General features: G+C 42.5%; 1 protein-coding gene across 5 annotated transcripts in view; it reads left to right on the top strand.

Annotated features, from left to right (window-relative positions):
* GSAP (gamma-secretase activating protein) overlaps positions 1–22578 on the top strand; it is a 62715-nt gene that overhangs the window by 28833 nt on the left and 11304 nt on the right. For 4 of the 5 annotated variants that reach the window (XM_073328566.1, XM_073328568.1, XM_073328564.1 and 1 more), the window contains exons 13-26: positions 811–888; positions 1965–2042; positions 2531–2623; positions 4491–4708; positions 5048–5117; positions 5919–6001; positions 6885–6938; positions 13043–13171; positions 13583–13641; positions 14090–14121; positions 16133–16194; positions 17713–17808; positions 21421–21491; positions 22060–22154. In XM_073328566.1, coding sequence (XP_073184667.1) covers positions 811–888; positions 1965–2042; positions 2531–2623; positions 4491–4708; positions 5048–5117; positions 5919–6001; positions 6885–6938; positions 13043–13171; positions 13583–13641; positions 14090–14121; positions 16133–16194; positions 17713–17808; positions 21421–21491; positions 22060–22154 — 1218 coding nt within the window. The remainder of the gene's footprint in view (positions 1–810; positions 889–1964; positions 2043–2530; positions 2624–4490; positions 4709–5047; positions 5118–5918; positions 6002–6884; positions 6939–13042; positions 13172–13582; positions 13642–14089; positions 14122–16132; positions 16195–17712; positions 17809–21420; positions 21492–22059; positions 22155–22578) is intronic. The other variant, XM_073328567.1, reaches the window with a different exon arrangement.

Below are 22578 nucleotides of genomic sequence, written 5' to 3'. Positions count from 1 at the left end.
GTCTTATGCCGCTGCTTTAAAAATTCTGCATGTTCCATAAGGCCCCAAATGATCAGGGACACCCCATCTATTTATGTTTCAGTAACTCAAATATCCAAGCAAAATTCTATCAAACTTACCAAAACTATTCAGCACGCTGGAAACAAACATGAATTTCAGCCAGAGGAAATTCTCTCTCTCTCTTCCCCTCTCCTGAAAGTTAAATGCCTCAGCCAAATATGTAGCATTACTAGTGCAATGCTATAGTACAGCTTCGTGCTCAGAAGTTCTAAGCACTTTTAATAAAGTGAAATCTCTTGAGGTTGAATTACAGCATTGCCTCTTGGCAGCTTTTAATAGATAATCTCCAGAAATTGGGGCTTCCTGTAGGTACCGTGGTCTGGTCAGTGGTTCAGACGGTGCTAGAATGTTTTCTACAGCAAAGAGCTGAATAATGCAGTTTTCTCTGAATTCGAAGGATTTGCTGAGCCTTCGGAACCCAAAATTGCTTTACAGTGTATTTTCTCCTGCATTTCCCTATCTTATTATTCATACTCAACCTTTTTGCCTTCTTCCTCTTTAGCTAAATGTTATGTAAGCTATTACCTTGATGTATGCATATTTCTATAGTCCTGAAAGTTGTTTAAGAAAAAGCATCTTTGTTATCTTTAGTCTAAAACAGTCTTAGTTTTTAGGATTGGGTTCTGCAGCCTGTATCCATCTTTTGAGAAATATAAAGTGAATCGGTGAAGGCCGACATGTCTTATTCAATGAACAAGTATGATAACAAAACCAACCTTCATTTTAATCTCTCTATTTTTATTTTTTTAGGAAGTTTTTGTCTGTGTTGTAGTCAGGCTCCTGATATTCCTATGGAGGTCACATACTCCGTTTCCTTTTTACATAAAGGTACAGTTAATCTGTTTTATTCAATTGTTCATTCTTACTTTATTTTAGTGTGTCATTTTGTACCAGAATACCTTACAAAATAAACAGGGCTCTGCTGGGACCTGCAGCAGTGAAAGCAGCAGCCTGGTGGGCCGCCGCTCCCACAAGCCAGCACCCCATGCCCACAGCTCCTCTGGTGTGGCTGTACCGCTCCCCGTCCCGCACCCAGCCTCGCCCGCTGGGGCAGGCACCAGGCTCATCAGTAGCTGTCCCTGGTCACGCAGTGCAGTGGGCAGAGCTGGGGGCAGTACACCCATCCTGGAGGAGCTGCATCCACAGATGATAAATGTTGTATCCGCGCAGGGCTCTAGAGCCCTGTGCCTGTGACAATAAGGCTCTGTGTGTGGGAGATGGAACTGGTAGCTCCTAGCTTGAGTGTCTACGGGTGCAGGTCAGCCCTGATTTTCACAGGCATAGGTGCAGCTCTCACTGACTTCATTGAAAACCATCTGCATAAATTAAGCTAGAAAGAAGGATAAGAGGTGACTTGATCACAGCCTATAGGCAGCTACATAATGAACAAAAATTTTGATAATGGCCTTTAGTCACAGGTATAACAAAACCCAATGGGTGGAAGATGAAGCTACGCAAATTCAGACTGGAAATAAGGTACACATTTTTTACAGTGAAGGTAATTAACCAGTGGAACAATTTACCAAGAGTTGTGCGGATTTTCCTTCACTGGCAATTAAATCTAGATTGGTTGTTTTGCTAAAAAGATATGCTCTAGTTCAAACAAGAATTACTTCAGGGGAGTCCTGTGGTCTGTGTTATACAGAAGGTCAGCCTAGATGATCACAATGGCTCCTTCTGGCTTTATAATCTCTGGAAAATTAATCCATTAGTTCTAAGCGCTTCTTGGTAAGAATAGAGACTAGTGTTTCAGTCCAGGCAGAGGAAGATTTGTTCAGAAATATAACATAGTAAAGACAAACAATCTCAGAAGTTCTGTGGTTTGGATAGACTTGCATTGCTCCATACTCTCTCTCTCTAGTTATATTTTGCATATAACTGCTGTTTCATGTGTGTCTTCCCAGGTTACAGCAAAACCTTTACAGTTGCTCTACAAAGAACAGATTACCCACAAGTGAAGGAAGTAGCTTTTTTGAATCTCGGTAGGTTGCTAATTTAGCTTCTCTTGTTTCCTCTCCCCACTTTGAGAAGGGAGAGAAATTGTTAACCTCCAGCCTTTTGGTGGTCCCTCTCCTCTTCATAAGAGGGACATAAAGGCCCCCCCCATCCCTTCTTAAGTTACGATATTTGCTACATTTTGCAACTTACTTGACTTCCATTTTTGGAACTTGATATTGCAATACCTCATACTGTCAGTGAGCAACTTCCTCTGAAGTTGACTTCTCTGGAGATCAACTACTATAGTGCTCTTTAGTGGCATGAGCCTCTCACATCCTCCCCTGGAAACCTGAACATATCACCTATATTTCCTGTGTTAACACTGCAACTGCTATTAACTAACTCCTGTTATATCTCCTAGACATAACCTGCTCCAATAAAGAGAAATGGGCTGAGAATTCATAAATCCCAACCTCCCAAAGTAAATATTTTAACAGTTGCTCAAATTGATGGCTCTTTTTATTTTGAACAGACTATTATGTGGCTGTTTATTTGCCTGGCCACTTTCTACACCTTCTCAATACTCAACATCCTGACCTGATGTGCTATAATTTGTTTCTGACAGGTACAGTAAAACTTCAGTACTTTGGAGTCTTTAGCATCTCTTTTTATTGTTGGCTTTGGTGGAGACTCTGGAAAATGTTCAGCTCCCTTTGGAGGAGAATTCAGTTAATTTTATTGGCCTCGCATCTGCATTACTGTACATTGTTCTCCGAAAAGGCTAGAAGATTGGGATCAGGCAGAGTAAGACATGTATTTTTAGCACACTCAATTTTAAAAAGAAATGATGAACTTTCTTATTTCATCCATTACTCACTGTTAGCGTGTTATGAAATGAAAGAAGACCATTCAGTGAATTGCATTCTCTGCCTCAATTTAATAATTTTCCATCCCCTTATGCATGTTTATGGATGCTCCAGTGTTCTCAAATTTCACATGGAGATGCAAATTTGATTTTACATTTCCTTCCTCCAATTGAGTTTGTGTATGTATGTTGGAGTGGAGTGGGGAGAGGAAATCTGCATTTCCTTCACCTGATCAGAGTAATGTAATTTGTTTTGAAGTCTCATCTGAAAGGCACATTATTTCACTTCCACATAACAGTACTTTATAGGAAATGGGTTGTTTTTGGAAACAGAAGGCCTTTGTTTGAAAACAGAAGGCCATTTTTCTGACTGGGTAAAAGAAAGGTAGGGTGCTAGGACTGGTGCAGCTCCGACATATGCAGCAATGTCAAAAAGAAGCTCATAGCTGGTTGGAGGTGGAGCTGTAAATAAATATTTTCCTGCGGAAATACCTGAGGTAGGTAGGAAGCATTATTTTATTTTCTGCATGGTGGGTGTGATTTCTCATGCAGTGGGTCTGGAATTACATTGGCAGAAAAATGGAGTAACTCAGTGGTGAATCAGTTCCGGTATATGCAAAGTAGTTTTGATTTTGGGTTATGTTTAAATTTAGTACTACAAAGCAGAATCTCCCTGTTCATGTAGTTTGGCACATGCTGCTGTTTGGATGGCCTAATACAATGTGAGCATGTCGTTCTGGGTGGCACAGACTAACTCACTCTGCTCTGTTACTAAAATGGTGGCCATCTACAATAGTGATTCAAATTCAAGCAAGAGTTAGATACTTTGTTTCTCCCTCCCCAAAACAGAAGGCATTCAGTGCACTACTGAAGTCCTAGGCAGTGGAGGTAGTTGCTTGCACTACTGAATGGATTCTGCTATCTGAAGGCAGTTAAGGAATGTCATTAAATGAATCCCATCCAGTCATTTTAAGCTTCAAGAACAATGGCCAAGAAGCAGTTCGGACTGAGGGCAGGTCTGCACTAGAAGTGCTATATTGGCACAGATGCACCAGTGCAGCTATGCCGCTTTAGCACATCTGGTGAAGACGCTGCATGCCGGCGGGAGAGCGCTCTCCTGTCGGCTAATTGCTCCACCTCCATGAGAGGTGGAAACTATGCTGGTGGGAGAACATCTCCTGCTGACGTAGTACCGGTGTGGACAGCGCTTATGTCGCTGTAATTTGCGTCACTCGTGGGTGGGGGGGTGTCTCTTTCCCACCTCTGAGCGGCGTAAGTTACGTTGACTTAAGCGGTAGTGTAGACCTGCCTTGAGCGCTTAGGCACAATGGTGATCTGTGCTATGGAATAAGACAGGTAGGGCCTGATTTTCAGATGTACTGAGCACTTGCATCTCTCATGGCCTTCAAAGGGACCTGTGGGTGCTTAGCACTTCTGAAAGCAGCAGGCCAGTAGGGTGGGGTGGGAAGTTAAAGTGGGTAAGGGGAGAGAAAACGCAGCAGGGGTAGATTATTTCTGACCATTGGAGACCATGAGATTGTGGGACCTGGCAGAGGGGAGAAATCTGTGGTCAATAGAGCTTATGTACACTCAAAGACCTTTCTTCCTTCAAACCCACTCCCTTCAGGTGAGGATGCGAGAATCAACGTGCTGCACAAAAGTTCCATCCAGTCCCCATTCAAGTCCGTCGTCTGGGATTGCTGCTCAGGAAGGATGTTTACTGTGAGAATAAATGAGTGCTCCTTGATGCAGTTCCTCTGTAACAGCAAACTGGACAGTGATAGACTGGCCGCGCTGCACTGTGCTCTTCTACATGTCAGAAATACAACAGATTTGGAAATGCAGGTGGGAATATAGCTTAATTCCTTATGTTTCTGGACATTTACTTTTTCAGTGCGAAAACGAGTGTGCTGGGTGCCTTACAGGACAAAGATAAAGGCATGTTCACTATTATCATCAAACATTTGTATTGTGGTAGCACCTAGAAGCTGACCAGGTTGGCCCCAACATGCTTCCAGTATATCATTATAATGGGTATAATGGTTCTCGTTCTGAAAATATTATTTGAGCACTGAGCTGCAGATGAAAGGGGTTCATTGGTCTCGACTGTTCCAGAGTCTTTCATTTGAACACAAACTTTAAATACAGAACTGTAACAAACTCTCCATTTTTTGACTTTCACAGATTATTCAGTGGATTTCTGAGAACCTGTCAACATGTTATACATTTGACCCCTTCCAGGAATTTATCATTGGTAGGTGTTTTTTTGCATTGCGTGTTAAGCTACACACTGCACGTTTTTGCTTAAAGGGAGACATCCGACGGTAAAGCCACACAACTGCAAACTGACTCTCCTGCTGCTGCTAGCTCATCTTTTTAGTTGTACTCCTGGTTGGGTGACTCAGCTGTTGTAATGCTGTACTCTGTTGCTAATTGAGAAGACAAGTACATTGCAGTCCTGGTTTTATAGCAATTTGTACAGCTTTACAAATGTGATTCGCTACCTAGTTGTGCAGGAAGAGAGATCCGTTACCATTTTGGCCTTTCATGAGCCAAATTCTCTGCCTAGCAGGTGGTTCGAATAGCTGGGATGTGTGCCAGAAAGATGAATAGAAGGGAAGGAGTAATTCTCCTTTAGCCTCAGCCAGGTCACGGAGCCATTCCATGAAGGTTGCTTCAGGATAATGGCTGGTGTATCCTGTGGCATTTTCACATATCCGCAGATCCCCTGGCCCAGACAATTTGAGCCCTGCCTCCTGTGTGTCTGTTGGGGGACCCCAGCTGAGCTGAGGCTAAGCAGCTGATACCCCTGCATGGCTATCTGGAATTCCTTTCCTCCCTGTGTGCAGTGGAGTCATATCAGGTTCCACTGCTAAGAAAGCTGCTGCAGTGGCAACATCAGGATTTGTCCCTAAACAATTAATTGACAGATTAGTGAGGGAAAGGGCGAGTAAAAATGGAACAGACTATAAAGCTTTTTCTTGGTAACTTATACCTTTAAACAGCCTTGTTTCTGTAAATCTCTCTTTTTTTTTTTTTTTTTTAATGCATTCAGCTTCCCTATACTGGACAATGTGTCCAGAGACTAGCAAACTGGATAAACTTTTGCCATATACGTCACTACTGTACTGGAATGGGGTAAGAAATCAGCTGCTACAAGCACTAACAACTTTGGGAGAGGGTTTTTTTTCTTTCTAAAATGTGTTGTAACCCTGTTTGCTTTTGGAAGCAAATTTTATTCTTTTTGGAATATCTAGTGGCTTCTCTGTTTTTTACCTGTTTTATCTTACCTAGACTTAATGTGTCATGGTTTTCAGGAATCTTTATTTTTGGTAAATGCATTTATGAAATGTCGGTGATAACAGCTGAGGTTGCATTTATGTAACTGTTATGAATGATTACATTGGTTATGGTTTTTATTTAGTAATATACCAGTTATTGTGTGCCCATGTGTATTTACAATGGATGCAGAGTAATTTTAGTCACCAGGATCCTGCAGTTCTTTCCAATAAGTACACAATCTGGAGAGCATTACTAATATGAAAGTTTTATAGAGAAAACAGCATTGGGCAGGTCTACACATGGATAACACAATCACCAGCCAATCAAAAGTTTTCCAGTCTTCAGCCTTCTCCAGTAAGGCCTACTGTCTGATTTTCCTCATTAACTAAACAAAAGTTCTGGTGAGCTGGCAGCTTATTTAAATGGTAGTTACTTAAAATTTCAAACCCCAAACACACATTTACTTTATACTGTGTTGGCTGGAGACTGTTTATCTTGTATACTGGGTCTCTCAAGCTACTTTAATCCGGACAGACAAGACCACTTTTCATCCCAGCACAGAGAGAAAATAGTTTCCATACTACTTTTGTGCAGAGGTGAATGTGCTGTCTTGGTTAGCTGGATTACTGCCCAGGGGAAAGTGATCTGAAATCTTCAGATTTTGATGTTGTTATCGGTTGTATCTGTTTGTATCTTTTAGACTAAATTAATGTTTTAATTTCCCACTCTTTGTTTATAGATTATCCCCGGAATAACATGCATAACAGACATCATTTCTTTACCTGAATTAAAGGTAAGTTCCTACATATGAAGGTGTTGCTATTGGTAGGAAGGATGTGGGTTGTCACTTTCCTTATAAACGTTACTGTAATGCACATGTTTCCTGAAAATAAGGATGAAGAAAGAATTGCTCTAGGTTAAGTAACTTTTATGGTTGCTAGAAACATGAATTTTCCAGACAGATTTTGCCGGCTCAGAAATGCACTGTAGTTTCTCAAGATTTTGTCCTGTTCTTTCAGAAGGACGTTGGCTCCTGCCAAGGGTGCCTTCCAGTTTGTTTGTTTGCCTCTTCATTCTGTGACTGAAGTTAACACGGGGGAAGTTTCTTTGCACTGGGGACATGGGGAATTTCTAATGTATCTCCCCTCTCACTGGGCCCATTGGAGGTGTCACTATATCTTCATTAGGGATGTAAATACCGTTTAAATGATTAAAATATTTTGTTTAAACGGTTAACCAATTAAGTGGCTGGGGCTGATCCAGCCAGCACAGCTGGGTCTACTCTGGCTGGGCAGCTAGCAGGCCGTGGGTTAATGGTTAAGGCAGGTTAAATGGCAAAACTAATGCTTACCGGTTAACATTTTACATCCCTAATGTTCATCAGCACCAGCAGTTCAGGGTTTTTCCTTTCATTTTGGCCATGGTACCCTGCACTTGCATTGTTGTGATCGCTCTGGCTGTGCTGTTCAGAAGAAGTGGCTGTTTCACCTAAACAAACCAATTGTATGGGTACAGGTGGGTATGGAAAAGGAGATGAACCTGGTGAACATAAGAATGACTAGACTGGGTCAGACCAATGGTCTATCTAGGCCAGGATTCTGCCTTCTGACAGTGGCCAGTGCCAGGTGCTTCAGAGGGAATGAACAGAACGGGCAATCATCGAGTGATCCATCTCCTGTTGTCCACTCCCAGCTTCTGGCAATCAGAAGCTAGGGACACCCAGTGATGGGGTTGCATCCCTGCCCTTCGTGGTTAATAGCCACTGATGGACCTGTCCTCCATTAATTTATCTAATTCCTTTTTGAACCCCATTATAGTTTTGGCCTTCACATCACCCCCTGGCAACAAGTTCTACAGGTTGACTCTGTGTGAAGTAGTACTTTCTTTTGCTTGTTTTAAACCTGTTGCCTATTAATTTCATTGGGTGACCCCTGGTTCTCAAGTTATGTGAAGGGGTAAATAACTCTTCCTTACTCACTTTCTTCTCCCCACCAGTCATGATTTTATAGACTTCTACCATATCTTGTCTTAGTAGTCTCTTTTCCAAGCTGAACAGTTCCAGTCTTTTTAATCTCTCCTCATACAGAAGTTGAACAGGGTATAATCTTTGGCGGGGTGGGGGAATCTGTCTGTCTGTAGTTCCTGTATTTGCTATGAAAGCTGGATTGATGATTCCTTCATCTCCCCCCACCCACCCCACCCCACAAACACACAACTCCCTTCAGCTGAAGTCTTCACTTTGTATGAAGGTTAAGAGCACTTGGCAGTTGGGAGAACATGGCTGTAAGGACACTGATAAATAAAGTAGTGAGATCTGTGCTAAATGTTTGGAGAATCACTCTGACAAGTAACATAGGAGTAATGTTCAAAGTGCTGGGAACCCAGCATGTGAGCAGAGGTGTCTTGTGGGAGTTGTATTCTGGACATAGCATGCTCAGGAACTTGAGAATATTGTCAAATGGCATCACTTAAGGCAGAAATGCTCTTACTCCCCACGTGCTCAGAACTAGTTTAAGATTTCAATTTTAACTGGCTCTAAGGGCCCAATTTTCCTAGCATCAGTGGCATTGCTCTTGATTTACACCAGGGTGAGTGGAGAATTGGGCCTAGCTGCTTACCATTGATTTCACTGGGAGTTGATGACACTTGGGAGATCAGGTTTTGAGATGGATCTTTGGTCACCATATGCTGCATGTGCTCACTGAGGTCAGAATTAGCAGGCTGTTTAATTTGTCTGAGATTTAACCTCAAGCCTCTGGGAGCAAGGTCTTTAGCAGTTGCACTTCTTGATTGTGAAACTCCTTTCTTACTTGTGTCTAAAAACCTAAACAGACTGAGAAGGATAAAGTTAAACTGAAGACACTTATTTGCTGCTGCTTTTGATTGCAAAGTGCTCTGACTTATGTGAGGCTAAAATACAAATGCCCTGGGTCAGATTCAGTGCTCTGTTCTGGCTTGTTTACACTGCTCCAATGATACAAAACCATCATAAATCCAGTTTAACTGGCCAGTTAATGGGGTTCCAAGTGGTTCTTGTTGCCCAAGAGTGAAAAAGCAACCAGAACATAGAACTGAATCTGGCACTGTATTTCTGCAGTCTCTCAGGTGCATGAGGCATTTCATGGACAAGGTGACATCTCCCGACCTTGATGAGCTTTCTATTTAGTGGCCCCGTGCCCTTTGTGAACTTCTGAGTGCTCCCAGGGAATTCCTTCCCATTTGAGGGTGCGCCATATGTAGTAGGAAAATGGATCCTAAATTCAACAGCCTACCACGGGATAACAAACACAATGTTTGGGAACAAAGGGTTGCAAGAGATGCCAGGATAATCACTGTAAGCTCATGGAATATGTTCGTTTGTGTTACATAGAGATCTGGTCAGTTTCTTTGAACAAGTTAATATATTAATGCTCACTCATGTTTTAATCTGTCAGGAAGAGTGGGATAAAGGTCTGGGTTGGAAGGCTAACTGGAAGGAAGAGTTTTGAAGAATCTGAAAGAAAAGAGTGAGGCACACAGAATCGGCAAGCGGGCAGGCATCAGAAAAGGCAGTCTCCTGGCATGGGGGAGTGACACGGCCTGCAGAGCTGGCAGGGAGTAAGCATTGAGCTTTGTTGTATATTTACCTAGTGCCTCCCATCGCAGTTAGCTATTCATCCTACACCACAAGTTAGGTGGTAGCACACAGATATACTACGTGGACGTGTGATAGGCGGTGAAGAGGACCGCTGTAGCCATTCAGAATTGCAAGAGGAGTTCAGGCAAGTATTCCTCATGGTGTTGGGTAAATATAGTCTGACACCACTGCTCTTGTGAAAAGGGTCATGAGGTTTTTAAGCCCTCACAAGTGGTTTCACATCTCTGAAAAATGACACCTTCAGTAATTCAGCGTATTAATGGTCAGGCTGGGCCACTAATCCTGTACTGTCTGGATTAGGGCAGCCTGCAGAATGAACACCACTTCCACCTGCACCTATGGAGATCTCGCCTCCAATTCTTACCCAGCCTGGCCCTGTTTCTCTCTGTGGACAGGCCAGAGAAAACCAAGATTTTAGGCAACAAACAATCCTTTATTTTAATCTGGTGACATCTTACATGAGACCAAAAGATGCTGCTGGTTTTAGTTTTCAGTGGCATCAAATTTTAATCTTAAAACCGGCCACTTTGTTATGGACTCACTAGACAAAAGCAGCTTTTCATCATGTCAAACAAGGGTTTGTATGGCTTGAAAACAATGCAAGGGGGGACGGCAGGAGATCCACAGGGTTGTGCAACTGAAACTATCAAAACTGGTCACTAGAGGTCATCCTTGTTGTATATTCTGGCTGTTGTTAACCTAATTGTAGCTCTCGAAAGCTTATGCTCAAATAAATTGGTTAGTCTCTAAGGTGCCACTAGTACTCCTTTTCTTTTTGCGAATACAGACTAACACGGCTGCTACTCTGAAACCGAACAGTAACATTTATGCAAAATAATACTGTAGTAATATTTGGTAGAGTTAGTTATTTTGCCTATTTATGACCAAAAATCTCAGTCAATTGTGTTAACCTAATTAAATTATGTTAAAACCCAGACTGACCCTTATCAGCTAAGGCCACATGAAAGTTGGGGACTGTATTTTAAAGTATATAGTATGGCTTAAAGTTAGCCTGTGTCTCCTCAGAATTATGTGGGAGTATATCATAATTCGCTGTGATGGATTGTAGGTTGTCTTTCAAAGGCATGCCTGATCTTGAGTGCAACTGGAGAAATAGAAAATTAAGTGAATAGTTACATGTGCCTGTACTTTTTGAAATGATTTTGGATACTCCATTTTAGATACCTTTAAAAGGGTCTGTGGGTTTTTTTGGGTGGATGGTTGCTCAGCACTTTCTGAAAATTAGTTTCCTTTAAAGTATTTCAAGTTCGGCACCAAAATCACTCGTCCCTTTTTTGAAAGCTTTAGACTATTCTATTTAAGGCTGTGATTGCTGGAGAATAGGTTTGTGTCAGAGACTTCTGGGGGAGAAATAGCCAGTAGCTTCTAGAAAGATAGGACTACTCAAAGGCAAGTGAACTTTGGGTGCTATGCAATGAAAGCGTACACAGGATGAATTTTCCAATAGCCAGCTAGTCAGGTTCAAAAGCAGATGTGAAATAATGTTAAGGGGGAAGGGATAGAAACTAGCTTGTTTGCTCAGGGCAGCAGTTCCATACAATATTGAATGAAGATGTAACATACAAGGGAAAATGGCCTATAATGTTTGTTTAAAAATTAGAGCAATTAAGGATGGTCACGCCTGCCCTCGAAGAAGCCTGGAGGAATAACTGACTGGTCTCCAGGGAGGTAGGTCCCTGACTCTGAGGGCACACTAACTCAGGTGGGCCTTGTGGATGCTGCAGGGCTGAAAGGAGGAAAGCATCTGATGGTCTAACACAAACCCTGCAGTGCTAGGATAGATGAATTCTTGTTTGACCCACGGAAAGTGCAGGATTTTACTTTCACTGACTATGCAGCTATCCCAGCCTAGACCAGATAGGATGTTTAGAACACTTACTCTTGATTTTTTCTCTCCATCTTCTATTGAGTGCTGTTTTATTCAAAATATTTTGAGTCTTAGACCAGAGATTTGATACTGTGGGCAACAGGTGGTCTCCAGATCAGGATGGGCAAGATGCTAGTTCTTATCCTTGTTTTCCCACTGCTAAACTGCATTAAACTACAGCTAAAAATACCTTATTATCCTGATGTTCCTTTTCTGTGTAAGCCATAGCTGTAGTTGCCACAGGATTTTTGTGTGACTGATAGTGGAAGGGAAGTGGTCCATATGAGCATGAATTAAAGTGCAGGGAAGGAGGCCAGTCTCCATGTGTCACCCTCCAGTAAGATGTGCTCCGTGCTATGAAACTGTGTCAGAACTGCCGTTTTAGTTTTCTTGGTAACTTCACTGTGGCAAGGGGCAGAGGCAGCCAAAGGCCTGCTGGTGCCCCCAAAATGTTGCTAAGATGATGGCGGTGGTTGGAAAGGTGTACCAGGAAAGGCAGACAGACAGGAGGGGTGACAGGAATAGAGGAGTAAAGCTTAAAAGTGTGGGCTTTTTTTTCCAAATATCTTCCAAAAATTAGTGTCTTAATCTTCTATGTCCTGTCCAGTACAGTGCATGCTGCTGACCCTTAATAATGGCCTCAAATTTCCATTTAAAATACATAACTTAAAGTCAGACCCAGTGTGGAATTCTAGATGCAAAAACAGGCTCAGGAAATCAGAACTGTATGTGTTTGGTTTTTCCTGTTACCTTCCTAGGTTTTAAGTCAATTTTTAATGTTAAAATCAAAGGTTTAAAAAATGCTGTGGAAAACCCTTTTTTCTGGACTGAGTTTGTTATAGCAACTTCCCAAATAGGACTCTCTCTAACAGAAGTGCTAATGCAATTCTGTAATGGTACAAACCTTGGCATGCCAGTAGAATGCAGTGTTATGGCTGAGGAGGAGAAAGCCACTGCCAAATAAAGAAAAGAAATATCAAAAGATAAAAATGGGAGAAGTTTGAAAGAACAAAGTGTCTGCATTGTTCGGCTAACGTTCCCTGGGTGCAAAATGGGCAGGATGTTCACCTGCTACGCTGAAAAAGAACCTTTGTGTAAGAGGTTTCATAGCTTTCTTGTATAGTAGTACTAAAGTAATAATTTCTCAATATAAGAATGGCTTAAAAAAACAATAACCCAAGAGTGATTTCCAACCCTGCATTTATCATAGTTCTCTCATGTCGTCATTTGAGCGATAAGCTCAATAAATATTTTTACAACTGTGCAGTTTGTATTCACGATTTCGTTTGTATTCACGATTTCGTTTGTATTCACGATTTCGTTTGTATTCACGATTTCGTTTGTATTCACGATTTCGTTTGTATATTTGTAGGTTCACAATTGTAAAGGCTTCTGGGAAAAGCTAACATTAAACCTGGAGTGTGTGAAATATGCTGAGCCACACTTGCATTACAACAACAATGTGCTCAGGAGAGAATGGTATAAGCTACTTTCAGACGAGGTAAATGAACAGATTGGATAAGCATCCATAGTTATGTTTCCATGATGTGAGCATTGTTTAAAAGCTGAATACAGAAGTAAAGAATTGAGTTGTTGGAACTCATCTCATTAGACATTTGATGAGGAAATTGGGTAGCGCTTATGGGAGGGCAGTCAGTGATTGTAATTATTACCTATAGGTTCAGATAGAATCTGTATTCCACAATCTGCCACCAGGTTGGGGGCTTGGATTTCTGCTACTCTAGCTTTCTGCAGGTTTCCTGAGTTCTGCCAGCTGCAGGTTGTGCTTTTCAGAGTGATTGAGAGCACTACTGTAGCATTATCCCCATTAGAAGGGAAAGCTAGCTCTATTGTTCATCGGTCTTTTATTTGGCAGAATTTTAATAGTTCTGCAACTGTTTTTCCAATGTAGAAAGCAGAGGAAAGAAGAACCACAACGTATTTGAGGAATATTTTTGAGAATGCAAAAAAGTAGGTAAAATATTGGTGATTTTACCCTTCCTTATTCTGATTAAGTGAATGCTGTGTTTTAAGTGGACCATTCTGGACTTAAAAGTGCTGTGAAGCTAGGTGCATCTCAGTGTCGCTACATACCTGGCCAATTCACCTCACCTATGGGAGGTCACCCAGGTGTCAGTCAACCCAGGTCATCAGGGACTCCTGATGATGGCCACAAAACTGTCCAGGGAATCCAGCATTCTGGGCTTTAAAACTGAACATGAGAAATGAAGATTTCTTCCTTTAAAAACATGTTTAAATTAATTTTATGCCACTATCAATAATACTAGTTAAAACTGAGCTAATTTAACATGGCCAATACATGCAATTTTAAATCTGATTAGCTGCATGTAGATAAGTAACTTTTCAGTGTGTGTCTGTCCTTTTGAAGCAGTATTTAAATTCAGTTTTCCCTCCCTAGGGTGCTTTCCAATCTTGCTGCATGGAACTTGGGTAAGGAAAACATGCACTGATGCACTCTGTGGCTAGGTAGGATGCTGAAATGGTTACAGTCTACATACCATGGGCTGAAAAATTCATTTGCAGATATGTTTTGAACCTGTTTGCCATTCAAGGATCTGAGGGAGGAGGAAGGTAAAGTTGGGGTAACTAAAATGCAGGGAAAGAGTCTCTCTCTGATGTAGTTTAAGCATCAGGAGCTTTAAGTTTAAGTTTAAGCATCTGTTTAGTTTAAGCATCAGGAGACCTGGGTGAGATTGAAGAGCACCTTTGAAAATGATCTAGACAAACACAGTCATCTAGGCTTTGTCTACACAAGGAGTTTTCCTTAAAGCAGGGATAGATGACTGTTAAACATCTGAGCTTTGTCTTCTCATAGCTTTCTACAGTGCTACTGCTACAGAGCTGCACCCATTGGGAGATTATGGTAGAAAAATCCTAGAGGAGACAAGGCACTAGACTCAATCAGTTGCTGAGCAGAGCTGATCAGTAGCATCTCGGAATCATTTCAGAAATGCTAGCATGACCTTCAAGACAACTACTTATTAGTTTAAAAATTAGTTAAAACTTAGTTTCCATAAAATTCATTGACAAATCATAAGTTGCTATTCTTGTTTCCGTTGCTAGGCATTTGGGTCTTTCAGGACCTCTCTTATCCTTTAAGTGTTGCTTCTATCATGTGATTCAGGTTTCCATTCACAATCTAATCAAGATTTCCAGACTGCAGTCCCACCTCATTTACATCACTGTGCTAGTCTAGGTATTGGTCACTCGTTTAAAAGCTTTAAACAAATCCAAACATGTTTAGAATATCAAGGCAACATTAACTTCCAGTATCCAACATTATGATCGCCTCCCCTATCCTTCAATCATTGCTTTGGATTCTGACTTTTAGGACCCCATGTAGCCTTAGCTAAACTTCTGTAGCCTTACATTGCAACCACTGCCGTGTCTTCTAAAGATGCTGGTTTAAGAACCATATTTATGTCTGTATAGTTCATTAGTATCAGAACCTCAACTGTGCCTATAGACTTTCCAGTTAGTAATAGTAATAGTGACCATTTACCTAGTTCATTTCATCCATAGATCTCCAAGTATTTTAAAATGGGGATAGCCAGACCCATCTTTGTACGGATAGGGAAAGTGAGGTAGAGGGGTTAAGTAGCTTGCCCAAGGAGTAGCTAAATACATATACTTCAAGGGAGAAAAAAGATAGTTGAAGGGAAATGCTTCTAAATTTAAGGCCCAATTTTTGCAAGATGTCTGGTGAAGTCCTCTAATCCCAGTCTGTGAAAGTGGTGATGCTCGGCATCTTGCAGGGTCAGGCTGTTTGATCTCATGGGACAGGAAGAACTCATAAGGAGTCAGGAGATGCCAAGCTCTGGCTGTTGTGTTCTATATCTGTCCTTTTATTTGTAACCTCTTTCTTCCATGCAGTTAAAGGGAGTGCGGTCGGATATTTAGGTTCACCTTACTCAGCAATTTTTAACTGAAATAGCCAGGCCAAAGAGTTCTGCTGTGAGTGTAGGAGGTGCATGCTATGAAAAGGCTACTTTGCTTATCCAGTTGTATAGCAAACCCGCCCAGATGTTTGCCCTTGGTGAGAGTTGTAAATGTCAAGATCTGAACAGTGCGCATTTTGTATTCTTGTTACCACTGGGTTTTCTGGACCTGTCGGCTCTAAAGGGCTAATGGTGGTGGCAACATTTGTCTTAGAGATTGAGGGAAAGAGCTATAGAAACAATGTGTGATGCTGTTTGTATAAGAGAACTGAGGGGAAGAGAATAAGCTTTTTTTCACAAATGCCTCCATGTTAGAGCAGCTGGGGAAGACTGCCTTGTGACAATTTTCTGTTCCGTGACTGTTCTCTGAATCTTTCTAGGGATGGGAACGCTATGCCTCCTGTTTGTGTCTACTCATTTCTAAGTGTTTTTTGGAGTCCCTGGAAGTCTCTCTAATTCTGAAGAGTCATGCATTTGAATGATATTAATTCTGTTTATTTCAGAGGAAAGGCTAGTTCCTCTCTTTCAAGAGGAAGACTACCAGCAGCGATTATTAATTGGACTAGTAAGTATTTTTGTTACATTCTGTGCAGTAGAAGACACACAACCTTAATCAATGTAAAGAATAAATTTGATAGTATTTATTTGTAGTTTTTCTTGCTAAATCTTTTATTCAGTGGTTCACTAGAAGATCACTTAAGCCAGTGGTGGTCACAGGCCGCATTCAGCCCCTCAGGGTAATCTGCTGGCGGGCCGCGAGACAGTTTGTTTACATCGACTGTCCACAGGCATGGCTGCCCGCAGCTCCCATGGGCTGGGAAGGCCGTGCCTGCGGATGGCCAATGTAAACAAACTGTCTTGCGGCCCACCAGTGGATTACTTTGACGGGCCGCAGGTTGCCCACCACTGACTTAGGCTAATCAATGTTGAGACTAGAAATGGGACAGAACATGCTGCCATGCAGGAATCAGTTTGGTTCCCTTCTCTCAGGTCAAGACACTAAGCCCTAAAAATGAAAATTAGGAGGCAGATCGTAGCTAAAAGTTAATTTGTCAAAGCCTAACTGCCTCCAGTACAAGTTTACTCTTTTTCTTATATGCTGCTGTATGCCTTGCCTAAACACTGACTTTCCATCTCACTGGGCCTCATCCCAAGCCCCTGTCACTTACTTTCAATTTTTAACTCCCTTCTAATCCCTCTCCCATGTCCTCCCTCTTTGCAAGAGCTGGCCGACTTTCAAAGAGAAGATCAACAAGATCCCCCATGATCATGTTTCCTTTTACTGCTACCCACTTAACACCATTTCTACTTTCTCCTTTGTTTCTCACCTGCCCTCTAGCTCACTTGTAACCCCACTGCATCTATTCTTGGGCCACCGCCTCCTTTACACCATTTTTCCCAGGGTGATCTCACTTGGCTTCATCTACTGACTCCATGCTGATGACTCGCAAATTTAAATCTCCACTCCTGAGCTGTTCCCCTCCATCCAGTCCCACATCTTAGCCAATCTGTTGGACATCTACTCCTGCAGATTTCGTGACCTGTTCAAACTCAGCATGGCTAGAACTAATCTCCTCATCTTGCCTCTGAAACCCTCAGCACCTCTCTTGTTCTCTGCCGCTCAAAATCTAGGGCTCATTTTGGACTCCTCTCTCAGCCTGGCCCTCTCATCCAAATCCTACTAATTCTTTCTCCACAACCTAAAGTTGAATGCTGAGAACTGGAATACTGAAGAATCCTCTTTTCTTCCAGGAGAAGGACTTATGATATATGCAGCCACTGTAACATAGTAGAGTTTATAGAGATTTAGATTTCTGGGCTTTCTCCTGTTAGGCGGAGAAGTGTGGTCCAGGGATAACTGAAAGCCTTGTGTTATGTTCATTGGTCCACTGAGCTGGATCTGTTCTAAGTTATAATTTTGGCTGTTTAAAATCACTCTTTTCTTTGGTGAGAATGTGTGATAGCCAGTGATCGCAGTGTAAATCCTGCTTGTTTAACAGAGGCAGAAACTTGTTGTGCTAGTTCATGTGAATTGGTGCTTGGACTTTGAGAAGGCACCTACACGGCTGTTTTCCTTTTCCAGATGGTTGCTCAGTTGAAAGATCATCTTATGAGGCACCTACAATATGTAGGGAAAATGAAGATTGACCAGATAGTTCTGGACTATGTTTCAAAACTGGTTAGTTTGAATTTTTTTTCCTTATTTGCCAAGTTTAAAAGTTACTATTGGAACTAGGTTTTTTAGATTACTTTCTCCGGACAAGGACTGTCTTTCTCTGTGTCTTGTGCCTCGCTCATTACTCAGTAACCAGTACCTATTTTCTAGATCTGTGTGTCTATAAGAAGAAGAAATATTGGAGAAGAAAACTAGTCACTGATAAAATAAGAACTATAAGATTGCTTGCAGCATGAATGCTTGATGCTTAAAGTAGAACCGGGTTGCATTTTCTCTTTTGCTACAGTTTTCTGATTTTCATATGTTCCCTCTTCATGTAAACAAAGACAAGAACCTTTTGGTGTCAGAATGCTTTTTTAGCCCTGTTCTGCAAAAGTTTCTGGCAAAACAAATCAATTTAGATTGAGCCTTAAAATAACCCCCACTAGTTAATAACCAAACCTGTGATGAATCTTGCTCTTTAATGTTACCTAAAGCAAGAATTCTCTTAATATGCAGTTTATAGGCTTCCATTCCTCTAGGCACCTTGACAGAAACTAAACAAAGTTGTTAAAAACAAAGGCAAGATGCCCATAAAAATTACTCCTGCCATTTGGCTGGCGCACTTTGCAAGATTCTTTTAGAAGTCTATCACTAGACCTGGATCTCCCCGCATCCTGGTTGGGAGTTCTCACTAAATTCAGAACATCTTTATATTTCCCATACCCCATTTATTGGTCAGGTGGCCTGAATGTGATTCTCTTTCCAGCATTCTTTAATGTAATCTCAGCCGTGTATGGCAGGGCAGGAACCAGCAAAGCAGGAAGTAATGAAAAGTGGGTTTAGTTTTGTTCTTGGCATTCATATATCATCACTAAGGCTACGTTTTAGTAATGGGTATTTTTAGTAAAAGTTATGGATGAGTCACCGACAGTAAACAAAAATTCACAGCCTGTGACCTGTCCATTACTTTTACTATAGACCCCTGACTAAAACTTGGTCTGGGGGGTCTGTTCTATTGGGGCAGTCCAGGGATGCGGTGGGTGGTGGGGGAGAGGCGAGCAGTGGCTCGCAGACCGGGACCCCAGCTGGCACTGGGGAGTGGGAGGGTGGGTAGCAGCACACAGCCCAGGACCTGTACTGGGGGGGCAGGTAGCAGCAGTGCGTGACACAGGACCCCTGCTGGTGCTGGTGGGGAGAGGGAGGGTTGGCGTGGCTGGCAGGTTCCCTATCTGGCTCCAACCGGCATGTCCCTGCAGTTCCTATGGTGAGGGAAGGCCAGGGGGGCTCAACGCGCTGCTCCCACCACAAGTGCCAGCTCAGCAGCTCCCATTGGCTGGGAACCTCAGCCAATGGGAGCTGCGGGGGCAACGCCTGCAGGCATGGGTAGTGTGTGAAGTCCCCAGGCCCCTCTGCCTAGGAGCTGCAGGGACATGCTGGTGGGAGCCGGGAAGCGCCACCCGACACTCCAACCTCCTGCCCCAGCCCGAACTCTGAGTCCCCTGCCACACACCCAAACTGCTGCTGACTGCTGCAGAAGTCACAGAGGTCATGGAAAGTCACGGAATCCATGACTTCCACGACCAGCACGCAGCCTTAATCATCACAGAAGTATCTTAGAAAAGCCAGAGTGGCTGAGCACCTCCGTGGAACCTCAGCATCTCGGAAAGTAAGGCATAAAAATTCAAAAGTGGCACAGGCCCTCTAGCAGATATTAGCCCTGTCACTGCAATTTTGGCTGGTCTAGTCCATTTTGCTTCTGATGTTCTTTATCTGGGTTTTCTCCAGTTCAGTTTTAAGTGTACCAAGAGATGAGGCTTATACTGCTCTACCAGTTTCTACTCCATGGTTCAGTTACTCTTACTGAGATGGAGAATGTTCTGGTGTTAATGCACTGGATTAATGTTCATGTTCTGTTCTACCGCAGACTCACTAGGTGACCGTGAGCAAGTCACTTACTGTCCCCCATCTGGAGATAACGATAATGCTTCCTTTTACCCGCACTTTTTCTTGTGTATTTGATTGCAGGAACTGTGGGGCAGGGATTGTCTTTGTACAGCCTAGCACAGTGGGGACTCTGAAGTGCTATCTGAATACAAACAACGTCAAATGACTTGCATACACTCAAAACTTGGTTACATCATTATAATTGAACCAAATTGCACCTGTAAGCTGCAATTTTTCTGAACTGGGTAGAAGCTGGATAAGTATGTGCTTACTCAAACTCTACCAAGTCCCTGCAGTCATCCAATTTTGTCATGCAAGTAATAGCATAGCAAATGACTGTGGCATAATTGTTGGGAACTCCTTTAGAAACTTCTCTTCCTTACTGTGTGCTAATCTTCAGATATAGCTAAAACTCCAGATGTAGACTAGGGATTCTGTTGCTTACTGGACCAGAAATGAAAGCCTTTCCAGACAGGAGGCATGATTTTTCTGGTGCATGCCTGAAAGTTGGAAGTCATTCTCATTTCCTGGAAATGAAAGAGAAACTGCTGAACTCCAGGGTATTTCAACTGGAATTTCCCATCAAGTCCAAAAAGTTTTGAACTTGGAAAATACTGGAATGTTATTCAGATTTATCTGGCTTGTGCTGTGAGTTCATCACTGTACCATGGGGAAGTAAACTTTAACCTCTCTGTGCCTTTGTATACCCCCAGGAATATGGGGATAATACTTGCTTTAGGAGTGTTCAATTAATCCCTCCAAACTAGTATTTCTAAAGAATTTTGAGACGCCAAGATGAACGGCATTAGAGACATGCCAGATGTTTGTGGTGATGGTGAGCTACAAAAACACTTCTCATTTAATATTAATGGGATTATTGCAAACAGCCCTATATGGCAGTTGAGGTTTTGGGAATGAGGCGGGACTTGCACGCTGCACTGAGCATGTTTAGGAAAGCCTTTCAACATTCTCATACAAGGGCAGGTTCTCTGTTGGCTGCAGAAGCTTAGAGAGGCCAGAGGTGAGTGGGACTAGCAGCTGGCACTGGCCAATAGTTCTGAGCTGGAGGTTAGCCAGAGAGCACAAGAAAGAGACTGTGTGGGCCGAACACTTGTTTGCGGGTGTTGGAAACCAGCTAAGAAGACAGACTGAACTGGGAGGGTCTGAGGAGAAGAGTTCACTTGCGTGCACTCGCCTCTTGCATGGTGGGTCTGCAACTCACAGGCAGGAAGCTTGTGGTCTCCCCTCCTTCCCCTTTAGATTTGTGCAGCAAGTTGACTATCCCACTGCTTTTAACATTAGTCAGTTGGATTGGGCCCTTGAGTCCTTCCCCCACCAAAAGGCCCAGTCAGGCAGCCATTATGTTTTCATTTGCCTCACAATCATGGAGTCTTTTCACATCTGTTTGTAGTTAAATAATCTGTGTTGGCCAGCTTGGCTGTGCACGCTGTAGGGATACTAGTGAATTAGCTTTAGGATTTCTTGTGCCTGAGAGACACATTGATTAAAGGAGGCAGCTCCCCCATCTCAGATGTTGCAAAAGCGATGGGAACGGCTGAAGTCCTGATCGGAATAATCAGAGGAGACCTAAAATCCACACATTGTTATATTGTGAACTGGTGTTGGAAATGGTAGCAGAGGCTATTGGCCTTCCACACAAGAACTCATCCACATCCCTTTCTGTTCTAGCTGGATCTGATCTGTCGGATAATGGAAGCTGTTTGGAGGAAATACAGTCTTCAGTCCTGCGTTCTCTGCTTGTAAGCAAGAGTTTTCTATTAATCTACAGCAAGTTTTATAGAATGTGGCAAAATGGTTTGCCAAGTCCACCTTGCCATGGTTGGTTTTTGGTAGTATTTATATTGCTAACACCTGACTAAAAACCCAACACCGGGTAGGCAACAGAGGGCAGATTCACTAGTGGGCGGGGGAAAGCTGCATAAAGAAAAGCTTCACTGAGCTCCCATTGGTTTGAGTCTGGGTTGTGGGTGCTGAAAAATCAGGCCACTTACATCCCTATGCAGATACCTATGGACAAGAAGTGTCTAACTTTTGGTACTCTGCTTAGAAAGTTGTAGCTCATTGTTTCATGGCAGAGACTGGTAGGTATGCTGCACTCCACATAGATGATGTACAACCACATTTCAAATTGTCAACAACAACAAGAATCCAGTAACTTTTACTCTTAAATAAATTTTTAAGATGGTCTCTCAGGACAATGAATTCTTTCTGTTTAAAATGTGTTCATTTAGCTGTCACACAAAGTGACTAAGCCATGGGGGGAGTTCGATGTCTTTGGCTGCTAACAGGCAGTTTTATTAAATGCAGGGACGAGCGAGGAAGCGTGGCAGAGTTTTCGGCTTTCCACATCATGAGTCGGATTCTAGAAGCTGCCAATGGAATGTGTATGCCCCTGCCTCCTGGTAAGCCCTGTGACACTGTTTCATTATTTTATTCCACCCTTGAGAATAAGAGCATTGCTTTGACTTTTTTCCAGACCAATAGCATTTGCAGTAAGTGCACGCTGTGTTAACTTTGGCAGGCCTGAGATGTACTCAGTACAGCTGTGTGGGGAAGAGCTCTCCATAAACACCTGCAGTGAAATAAAACAAACGTCAATTCTTACAACAAAGATGGCAAATCATGTAGTTTTTGAAAAGTTTCACTTCCAAGCACCATTTCAATTCTGTGGCAAAGCATCATCTACAGTTACATGTTTGTTTTTCCCCCTTCCCCTTCTTAGTGAATTTTTAGTTCAGAAAGTAGCTGGGTTGGACTTTCAGTTTCAAGGGCTACCAACGTAAACGACATCCAGTGACAAAACTGTTTTTTTCATGCTGCCCTGCT

The sequence above is a fragment of the Lepidochelys kempii genome, chromosome 1 (genome assembly GCF_965140265.1).
Source record: "Lepidochelys kempii isolate rLepKem1 chromosome 1, rLepKem1.hap2, whole genome shotgun sequence".
Lineage (NCBI taxonomy): Eukaryota > Metazoa > Chordata > Testudines > Cheloniidae > Lepidochelys > Lepidochelys kempii.
Note: the sequence above shows the minus strand (reverse complement) of the source record. Positions and strands in the feature narration are given on the sequence as shown.